General features: G+C 36.0%; 1 protein-coding gene across 5 annotated transcripts in view; it reads right to left on the bottom strand.

Annotated features, from left to right (window-relative positions):
* The window catches only part of LOC145994623 (E3 SUMO-protein ligase PIAS2-like), a 42,832-nt gene that overhangs the window by 13,442 nt on the left and 17,562 nt on the right, over window positions 1–11,828 (bottom strand). For 3 of the 5 annotated variants that reach the window (XM_083130693.1, XM_083130694.1, XM_083130695.1), the window contains exons 3-7: window positions 10,257–10,289; window positions 5,325–5,499; window positions 2,885–3,053; window positions 1,077–1,201; window positions 347–448 (exon numbers count right to left, since the gene is read on the bottom strand). In XM_083130693.1, the coding sequence (XP_082986819.1) occupies window positions 347–448; window positions 1,077–1,201; window positions 2,885–3,053; window positions 5,325–5,499; window positions 10,257–10,289 (604 nt within the window). The remainder of the gene's footprint in view (window positions 1–346; window positions 449–1,076; window positions 1,202–2,884; window positions 3,054–5,324; window positions 5,500–10,256; window positions 10,290–11,828) is intronic. The other 2 variants (XM_083130698.1, XM_083130697.1) reach the window with 1 other exon arrangement.

Genomic DNA, 11,828 nt, shown 5'->3' on the forward strand with positions numbered 1-11,828 from the left:
CGAACTTTCCCTGGCACATATTCAGTTTTTACATCATAGTTCAAAGCTTCAAAAAGTCTTCATTAGGTTGCCAAGTTTGGTATTTATATGGCGATACGTTAGTTTTTATAGTCTTCTTCCCCCTCCCCCTTCTTTGTCATGTTGCTTGGTGGTTGAGAGAACCCTGCAAAGGACCTACTTTCGATCCCGGGGGGGGGGAAGGGGGGACTAACAACTTTTCTTGCAACTAAATTCAAATACCAACAAAACACACAAGACACCAAACAGACTACTAATTTTCTGTGCTTTGCTTGTTATTCATTATTAATGTGCTATGGAACAAATAATAGAAACTACAAATACTTACAGGCAGAGGACACATTTTTCCATTCACTTTCACAGAAATACTTGGAGGAAAATTGTCTTCTTGTTCACAAGAAGTTTCCAAAAGACAGAATCTCATCTGAACCTGCAAATGTAATGTAATATTAGGCACTGTTGAGATACGTTATGGTGGTATGAGAATGACAAGCAAATAAAGAAAATGCTTAAGTAAATTAACCATCAAAATATTCACATGTTCAAGGTACCTAATTCAATTTCCTTAGAAATATACTTTTTCCCCCTGTAAGATTCTTTACTGTTATCTGTGTTCAGACAGTAATAATTTTAGCATGCAATGTTAACTGGACTTTATCCAGTTTTACCTTTAACTAATCTAACATGTTTCGAGAAAGCCCCTCTTCTCTAGTCTTCAGGTGTACACCTATCCCACCAACTCATGGCACAGAGATATTAAATACCTAATTGTTATGTTTGGCTTACCACAACATGGGTAACCCAAATACAGCACAAACACAAGTAAAGCATCAAATGCTAGCTGTGCCAGTGTCACTATCAGGAGAAGAATTTTCAGGTAGTTATGAAACTCATTCCTCTTCCACACTACCTGAAAATTCCTCCCATGATAAGGATGCTGGAACAGTGCCAAAAGCTACTATCATCTGTGCCAAATTAAGTCAGACGTGACTATCTCAGCATGGGGTGTCACTATCTATTTGTTATTCAACTACAATAATAATCTAAAAAAAAAATACCTGGATAACAAAATCTACTTTGGACCCTGGAAGTATATCACGAGAGCTAGCAATATCTGAAGCTTGTTGAGGAGTTAAATGAAATACAAAGTTTGTTTCTTGAAATCTTGAAGAGCCTTGGGGTACTGTAATAAAAATACAAGCAAAATGAAATGCACTATGTTTTACTACAACATACATTTTAAAAAAAATATTTTTTGAGACCTCAGGCTTTTGTATGATGCATAATTAGAGGCATGAATATTTTGCTTTTGACGAAAACACAAAATTTGAAATAACATATTGCAATGTTAATTTTTCATATTTCTGAAAGGGGTTAGGTGCATTTTCCTACCCTGTTTTGTCACGAAATAACGCAAAATGTGAAATAGACTCATAAACACGAAATTTAAGAGTTCATTTACCGACGTGACACTTTCTGAAGTCAGAATTATCCCATGAGTTATGCAATTACCAGAAAATTGACTAATTCTGCTGTAAATATTTGAGAAGCAAAGATGGACCCCTTTGTACAAGAATAAACTTAATAATCTGGTAACAACATAAATGTGCTATTAGAAGGGGTATGTTTATTTTGTGTAGTAAGTGCAGTTTTTAAATCAAATTTGGGTTATATTCACATTTTTAAAACCAAAATGTCATTTTATATACCACTTTTTCACCACAACAACAGCAAAATTTTATTTTATTTACCACTTTTGAACCCGGAATTGACTTGGTCCTTTTACCGAAATTTTGCTTTTTAATTTACCCAAAATATGTGCCTCTACACATTATTGATTTCTAGGAAATCAGTCAAATCACTATTTTTCAGATAATTCACAGTGCAGTTTAACCAAGATAAGAATGCCCCCAGCAAAATTACAAATTAAATGTAGTCATTTGTTTTCTCCTCTCGCTTCCCCTTCTCTTGTGCCTTGACATCGCTGTACAATTTGGCATTGCAGAAACATAGGAACAATGCAAGCAGCTGATTGCACTGCCCATGCTTCCTCATGCTGACTTGCAGTTGCAAATTTGATTGTATACCACACGGGCATTCTTATATTGGTCAAGCTGTAGAAAATAAAGATTCTTCACCTTTTGCCTTACACAATATTTATTTACAAGATAAGTATGTAAGTTAATATTACTATTAATTTCTTATTCTATTACATCACAACTTACTAAATCTTACTCAACATTTATACAAATAAATTAGATTCCTCAGAAATGCCATCGAAACTGTTTCCAATATTTTGAAAAACTGAAGATTTATCAGGAGGGTGTGTTATCTGTCCTCAATTAAAATACAACTTATGTTTATATAAATTCAGTAATTTATTTTCTGCAGCAGAAAAAACACAATATTTTGGTCCTCCCTGACAGAGTAGTGGATAGCACTGTCCTATTGTAATAGAGGGCTCCCAGGTTCGATTTCTAGTGTTGGTAATTACACGGTCATTTGAACTGTAGGTCCAATCACGATTAACCTATCTGAGCATAAAGTGGGTTTTACACATCACCGTAACTTCTCCAGGAAAAGTATGGAATATTTTGGATGGATATCTTGACAAATATAAGCCACCTCAATTTCAGCAAAGCTGAGTTCTTGGCAACCACTGGCTACAAGTCTTTTATGAAACTAACCCACTATCATATTTAATATCTTTCTTTCAATTCACATTATATTCTTTTTCATAGGGTTAAGTGGGTATAATGAACAAATATATTGAAACTTACTTTTCAATAGTTATTTTTCCATTAATTATTGTTCCTCAGAAATAAAAATATTAACATGGCACCTAAACATTTATCTTTTCTCTTACCTAGACTAGAGGGTTTTAATAATTCTCCAAGAATATCAAAAAATGGAAGCTTTTTCAATCTAACATCTGGGTGAATTGGATAATTCACCGAAGGGGCTGGTGGAGGAGGAGCTGGCTTTGGCTGATATCCCGGATGATACACAGGATTTCCAGGAAAGAGCCTTGCTTGCTAAAAAAAAAAATATAAATTTTCATATATAACTTTCGATAATCACATATCAACCATTGCAAAAAAGGCAATGCGTATGCAAGGCTTACTTTACAGATTCATCGAAATCCATAACCCTAAAGCACTTTCCATTTACTTCAAAACTTTTGTATCCCCCATTGTAGAATACTGTTCACCCATCTGGAACATGGCTGCCCCTTCTCATACCTCCAAGATCGAGCATGTTCTCAGCTTTTTCCTCTCCATCGTTCAATATAGAATGCCGGCCCTGAGACACCTACCTAAGAGAGATCTGCTTGTAAACTTAAACATAAATACTTCAGAATCACGTACATACGTTGCAGATATGAAATTACTACATAAGATCATTAATGGAAACCTAAGATGTAGCATCCCACTCCACAAACTCTCCCTCAGAGTGCCCAGACATAAAACACGGAGCAAGGAGACTTACCACTCTGCAACTCCCAGACTATCACTCATACAATGTTCATTATTCCATAGGCTACCAAACCAATTCAATATCATCTCAAACCAAGTAGATATTTTCAGTTCATATTAGTCTTTTGTCACCAACTTAGAAAAAATTGTACGTAAGTAATGCATTGTGAAAGTAATCTGTTTACCTTGGTACTGTCTTGGCTTGTTTATGTTTATATTTATATTTTGTTTCTTTTATTTTATCTTGTTTCGTGTGTTCTTTTTAACACCCTAGGGTACTTTTTTACTGTTGTGTTCCAGTTTAAAATGGCTTCTGCTGTACTGGAAATTGCAATAAATAAATTTGTTTCAAATTTAAGTGAGCCAATGTGATCTGCTCAAAACTCCATCATTCCTCAAATAAAAAAAAAGCTTGGAGGTGTCAGACGTGATGCAACAGTCACTTCAAATTTATTCTGTCCTTGAAGGACCTGATGAACCACATGAATTCATCAAGAAGTGCTTCACATTGTAACATTTTTTTGCTGTTAATGTGCAAAAGGGCATTGGGCATGGTGTCATTCACTTTGATCCTTCAATAATGAGAATTTCTAATTTACCGATTGATTTTACTTTGCTTTTCTTCCACTTTTGACTAATTGCGAAGATGAATTTAATATTATGAAATTTATGAAAGGACACTCATAAAGAACACCCATGCCCAGGCTTGGATTCAAACCCTGAATCCCTGGCATCATAGCATGCTGTGACAACCATTCCAGTATGGAGTTCTAGTTTAATGGGTCAACCTAGTAGTGAAACACCCCGTAGAATACCTCCAAATCCTGGCAAGGATAATTTCTTATTTATTTATTTCCCTAACATTTCCAGGTTTTGGGGTGTGTTTTCAAAATTCCTGACTTTCTCACTCATAGATAAGATTTCCAAAATTTTCTAGGTCAGTAGGAATCATATTACAGCAAAACAAGAAACTTATGGTAAATTTGGAGGCAATTCACCTGAATCTCTACAGATTGTTCATGTAGTCACATTCATGGTATAGACTAAAACCAAAAGAAGAGCACTTGTAGTGGTTGGGCTTTTTTTATGTAACAGACAGGGGTAGACAAAACTAAAAATAATTCACGTGCCAGTATATTTTAATTTTATTTTACTTTTGCAAATATGGGCTAAGAAAGTCATGAATCCAACCAAGACAAAGCTACACATTTTAAATTGATTGATTTGCTTTCCTATTTGTGCCACTTTTGGCTAATTTGCGAAGATGGGGATGAGTGATGACATGATGAAATTGATGGAGACTCATAAACATCCATGTCCAGGCTAGGATTCAAACCCAGAATCCCTGGCATCATAGCGCAATGTGCTAACTCTACACATTTGAAAATGTGACCTTAAACATCTAATTTATATAATACAAGATTGAAATAAAAGTATTTAACTTCTGCACCAGAGTGGCCTTCATAAAGAAGGCTCTATTGGTAACATAATAATTAACTAATGAATACATTCAAATATATGGCCAACCCTACCATATTGATGAAATTTTAAAATTTATCTGCAAACAGAGCAAAAATTTATAATGGCATGTTTATGATTGGGTGGCATGTATTTGTCTACCCCTGGTGAGAGACATATATGGAATGTGTTCAAGTGTTGAGCTATTAAAAAAAGGTTTGCCCACTAAAAGCATGATTTTCATTACAGAATTCATATTTCGCACATATCAGCATCATCATTTGTAAGGGTTAATCTTACTCCGTTTATCTTGTTCGAGGTCTCTCACAATATTTCACTTACTACTGACGAGTTGAGCACATAAGTAACTACCTGCTGCAGAGCCCTGTCCTGCTGCGCTGCGTATCCACTTTGGGGATAACTTCCTCGTTGCATGCTTATGGATGAGACTGAACTACCAGGTGATTCCTTTTGCTGAGGTTGTTGAGGAGGTGGAGGTTGCGAAGCTGGTGGAGGTACATTTGGCATTCCACTTCCATGTCCCTGCCTGTAATGACAAAAACTGAAGGATTAGAAAAATCAAAACAGACATGCTACTACTTACATGAATATGTTGTTACCTTACACTAATTACAAAAAAAATTAAATGTTTCTACTTAGAAATAAATTTTATTTTCTTGCAAAATGAACAAGATATCTCAAATATGTCTTCTTCCATCACTGATTATAGGATCCTATGTACAAGTTCAACTACAGTGTGTCCAAAAAGTAACACAACTGAGATTTTGAACGCATGTAACTTTTGAACAAAAAGCAATAGAGACATGAAAGTTACACTGGGTATTAACTTTGTCTATGTGGATATTTTAAAAATATTAAGACAAGAAAATTATGCTCTACATGAATGGTCAGTGTGCAGAATAAGTTGCTAAGGTGTAAAGAAGTTTTTCTAGGAAGTAAAAACAAACATGAATTAAACACAGTTGTGGGAGTTACTTGCAAAAAAATTTTATGTGTATCATATTTATCGAATTCATAAAAGAAGAACAATTTTTTATGTATCTTATGCACGACATGATATGATATTTTGGTATTTATTATGGCATATTCATAAAGAAAAGTGTTTTCTCTTTTCAAAATCACGAGGTGTACTGACAAAATTGGTCCTGTCAGAGGCTAGTACAAGGTATGGGCAATGTTATTCAATCAATGCTCATCTGTACATATAAAAATGGACGTGTTTGTGTATATATGTATGTATGTTTGTTCCGGCATTTTGCCTGGAGCAATTTCAACCAAACTTGGTGCACGTATCACTTACAATCTGGAAAGAAATCCTGTTGGGACAAGACACCCCTTGCACCCCTAGGGGTGGGGATGGGAAGGGGGCATAAAATAGTATTCTGTTGTCTGGTATTTTTGTGTGCCATATCCTGCAAGTCATGCTTCCTGCTACACAGCACTGCGAATTTGGTTGCCTACACAGAAGGTGAGAAATTGCAATGTAAATCTATATCTCTATATTTAAAAAGCAATTTCAACCAAACTTGGTACACACATCACTTACAATCTGGAAAGAAATACTGCGGGGTAAGACACCCCTGCTACCCCTAGGGGTGCGGGTGGGAAGGGGGTGACATGTAAAAATAATCTAAAACGACCAATATTACTGTGGAATCTATAGTTTTTGGGGTCGCTAAGATGAATAGTGATACTCCCAATGCCGTCCAACTCCAAGTTCTTCACCTATCAGCATGGGGGTTGAGAGGAGGTGAAAAATAAAATGTCAAAAATGACCTAGATTAGTGTCGAATCCATTGTTTTCGGAGTCGCTAAGCTAATTGGTGACATTCACGATGACATTTTACCCAAAATAGCTTTTTTCTTTTACAGATTTCATTGCCGTACCATTGTCTCCAAAGAAAACGTAAGGCGATTCGCCAAGTGCAATAAAAGGCTAAAAAAAATTAAACAACAGCATAGACAAGACACTCCTGAGGAGAGGAATATAAGACTTGAGAGAGTGCACGAGAGATCTGCTACATTGAGAGCTTCAGAGAAAGTTCCCCCTACAGGATATGAAAAAAAGAGCTGCTTTGTTGCTTGCTCAAGGATGGGTTCACCAAAGAATTTATTTATTCTTGTTCCTGGAGGTGAAACTAAAAATGTTGTTTATAATCAAGTTTTGAGTTAAATTAATATTATAGTGAATTTGTAAAAGATTTTACTTTATAATTTGTACTTATACTTTAATTAGTATAGCAACTCCGAAAACTATGGATTCTACACTAATGTAGGTCATTTTTGAAATTTTATTTTTCACCCCCCCATGCCGATAGGTGATTGGGAGTGTCACAATTCATCTTAGCAACCCCAAAAACTATGGATTCCACAATAATGCGTGTAGTTTTCCATTATTTTTACATGTGACCCCCTCCCAACTCTCCCCCCCCCCCCACCTTAGGGGTGGCAGAGGTGTCTTACCCCCACAGTATTTCTTTCCAGATTGTAAGTGATATGTGTACCAAGTTCGGTTGAAATTTCTCCAGGTGTTCGACAGTTATGTCGGAACACACATACATACATACTTGTATATACACACATAGCCTACATGCATTTATATATATATATAGAGATTAATTATTCAGTTGTTCATTTTGAAATTATCATGTTCTAGTTACAGTTTTGGAGGTCAGTGGAGTTATAACATTTTCGTAATAAGGATGGTGTACATTTCGACAATTCAGATAACTGTTTCTGGGATTCTGTGTAAGCCTGAAACAATACAACTTCTGATGCAAAACATTATAATTGTTATACAAAATTGGAAATATATATCTCATCAATATCTACTTTCCTTTATCTCATATTTGAGATAATTGGAATGTTAAGAGATGTCTTTTGATCACCCCAGATGACGCTGGCACAGTGTAATGTAAATGCAAATATTCCATATTTCTCGGAACCTTGCAACTGTGTGAAAATGACAGTTGGCATTTTGGGGGATACAGATTTCAGAGGAAGTTTACCTGTATCGAGGATTAAATTCAGAATCAAATTTCCTGTACCAACATATTGATTTGTTCTTTTGCCAATCAATCAAAATGACTGATATTAGAGTGTAATCCATAGTTTTTGGGGTCGCTAAGATGAATAGTGACACTCCCAATGCCGTTCAACTCCAAGTTCATCACCTACTGACAGGGGGAGTGAGAGGGGGTGAAAAATGTAAAAAATGACCTATACCGCGTTTGGTAGAACCTGTCCCGTTTCCCGCGCTAGGGATCGCTCGACAGTTTCGGTGCCAATGAGAAACGAGGAAAGAATCGTCTGCTGGGCAGCGAGGAGCGAATGGAAGCCAGAAGAGAGGCGCTTATGTAGATGCTGTTGCGACGTTGCGTATTTTAATTGGCTACATATAAAGCTTCAGAGAAAGTATGCAGCGTAAGTCCCCACTACAGGATATGAAAGAGAGAGCTGCTATGTTGCTTGCTCAAGGGTGGGTTCACTGAAGAATTTATTTATTTTTGTTCCTGGAGGTGAAACTAAAAATGTAGTTCATAATCAAGTTTTGAGTTAAATTAATATTATAGTGAATTTGTAAAAGATTTTACTTTATAATTTGTATACTGTACTTATACTTTAAAATACCTGTAAATAAAATTAGTTACATTTTACACTATAGTTAGAATTCATTATTTTCCTGTCTAATAGAAGATTGGGATAAATAAATACCTGGACAATGCCGGGTAATTGGCTAGTATGAAACAAAATAGCTGAAATTTATACAAGAACATAGGTAGGTTAGGTTTTTGTATGGTAAACTTCAAATCTTTTATTTCATCTGGGCATTAATTGAACATAGCCAGATGTCAGGTACACCTTTACACCTTAGTAACTTGTATGATTTTCTTGTTTAACATTTTAAAAATATCCATATAGACAAAATTAACACCCAGTGTAAGTTTCATGTGTCTATCACTATTTGTTCAAAATCTCAGTTGTGACTTTTTGGACACTCTGTACAATAAGCATGGCCAACAATATGATTCAATAGTGTATCAAAGTTGTATATTTTCTCATAAATGTTTTAAGAGATAGTACATGAATTTACAATACATGGTGTCCGGCTTAGACCTTTCACATTACAAGACAGTATAACTTTAGTTACATTCAATTTCAAATGAAACTTATTGCTTGTATGGGACTGGCAACTGTGGCCATTTGCGAGAATCACCAGTACTTCGAGTTGACGTGACGTGCATGCACGTGTAATGCATAAATTCCAAGATGGCGGAGTGGACGGTTCAGCAGAAAGTGTTCTGCGTTCTTTCACTGGCAGAAAACAAATCTCTGAAGCTTGTTCAATGTGCTTTTCAGTGTGAAAGCATTCTTCAATGTCACGACAATGTTCCTTCCTAAGTGAGTATTGTTAAGTGGGATAAACAACTAAGAGAAACTGGAAGTGTTGTGGCAGGTCATGGGAAGTAGGCGAAGCGAAAGGTATCAGAGGAAAACATTGAAGTGATTCGCACTGGATTCACAAGAAGTCCAAGAAAATCAATAAGACGTGCAAGTTTAGAGCTCAACATTCCTCGGTCTACTATCCATGACGTTGTGCATAAAAGGTTACGTCTAGGGGCATACAAGATCCACTTGGAAGATCTGCTAACAGAATTCGTCAGGAGATTAACAATGTGACCCCTCAAATGCTAGTGAATACCTGGACGGAATTGGAATATCGGTTTGACATCTGCTGTGCCAGAGGAGGGGGCTCATATCGTGGATGTGTTAGTTGTGTGAAGTGCTGGTGCTGGGACAAAAAAAATGCACGAGTTTTTCTACAAAAATGTAAATTTTGGTAACAATATTGTGCTTCTCTGCAAAATTATGCTCTTTTGTAATGTTAAAGGTCTAAGCCGGACACCCTGTATATAACAAATTATACTACACAGTAATAAATACTGCATCAGAAAGTATAGGAACTCCGCTTCGATAATAGACAAAATGTGAGGAATAGTAAGGTGACAAATTATAATGATAGAGAAATTCAACAATACACTCCATATGACCGAAGAATTCAATGTTCACATACTTTCTAATGACTTTTCTACACTTTCTGATATAAGTTGTTAAAGTTGACTAAATTACTACTGATAACAAAAGTAAAAATACATTTAGGACAGCTAGTTCACCATTCCATACACAAGCTGCACAACATAACATGAAAGAGAACAAATAAAAACATTCAAACTGAAACAAGGAAATTAAGGTTTAGGGTTTTCATTTATTAAATTAACTTACACAGGATCATCGGCAGCAAGACATCTTGCCAGCCTGAAAGAAAACCAAGATCATTTGAATGTACGGCTAGTGGCTAAATTTCTAGTGCAAGAGAAAATCAAGTCTAATCAGTCATGTAGAAGACAATGCGAGGATAAATGAAAATAATCTAACAATAAGAAATTAATTAAATTTACATTCTATCTAAGTTGCAATTAAATACCACATGCAGTAACATGAAATTAACCAATTATTAAGAGGCATTCAAATATGCCAAAGAATAATTAAGGAAAAAAACTGTGCACAAACACCCCCATATAAATACAGTTCACAAACTTTTACTTCACCAGCCATGTTTATTGAAAAAGGCACGGCAAGAAGAGGGTACAATGAGTTATCTCCTGTTAAGAATCCTTTGGAAAAAGAGTTGCTAATTTCCAATTTCTAATTACATCCATTCTCAATGTCATCCCAGCAGAAAATGATAATTATTAAAGCACAGCTGCTGGATGCAAAAGTTCACTTGTAGGAGGGGTGCAGCATATGTTGTGTGTACTAGTACAACTTACACCACTTTCTAACAATTTGTTAGATACCACAGTTCCAAAGAAATTTACTTATTCTGCATCTGGCCAAGAAACCTACTTCAAAATACCTTTTTTGTCTTTTCAGTCCAAAGGAAGAGAGGAGAGGGTCACACAAACCCTTGAACTCATTGGTTTGGTCTAGTCGACATGGGGAGGGGAAATTCTTGAGGTATTGTGCTCTGCCAAACTTATGCCTGAGAGCAAAACAGGTGGCAAAGGCATCCCGAACAACGCCAAGGCAATGGGCCTAGTCAGCTAGCAAATGGGTCTCTGCTTCTCTCCCCCGCCCCCCTACCCCCTGAACTACGAGCGAAGGGTGCATGTTGATAGCAGAAGATGTCATTTATGACAGCAAAAATCAGGTGTTTGGCAAGACTGCTTTTTGCAGTTTGAACCTCCCCCCATCTGGAGACAAAAAGTCTGGGTTTGTCCAAGTTGGATCTTTCACTGGACAGCCTTTATTTAGTTGGTTCTTTAGGGTGACAGATTGATAGGCGAAAGAACAAATCAATATGTTGGTACAGGAAATTTGAGTCTGAATTTAATCCTCGATACAGGTAAACTTCCTCTGAAATCTGTATCCCCCAAAATGCCAACTGTCATTTTCACAGAGTTGCAAGTTTCTGAGAAATATGCAATATTTGCATTTACATTACACTGTGCCAGCGTCATCTGGGGTGATCAAAAGACATCTCTTAACATTCCAATTATCTCAAATATGAGATAAAGGAAAGTAGATATTGATGAGATATATATTTCCAATTTTGTATAACAATTATAATGTTTTGCATCAGAAGTTGTATTGTTTCAGGCTTACACAGAATCCCAGAAACAGTTATCTGAATTGTCGAAATGTACACCATCCTTATTACGAAAATGTTATAACGCCACTGACCTCCAAAACTGTAACTAGAACATGATAATTTCAAAATGAACAACTGAATAATTAATCTATATATATATATAAATGCATGTAGGCTATGTGTGTATATACAAGTATGTATGT

This window comes from Lepisma saccharinum, chromosome 11, assembly GCF_977018435.1.
Source record: "Lepisma saccharinum chromosome 11, izLepSacc3.1, whole genome shotgun sequence".
NCBI classification, from domain to species: domain Eukaryota; kingdom Metazoa; phylum Arthropoda; class Insecta; order Zygentoma; family Lepismatidae; genus Lepisma; species Lepisma saccharinum.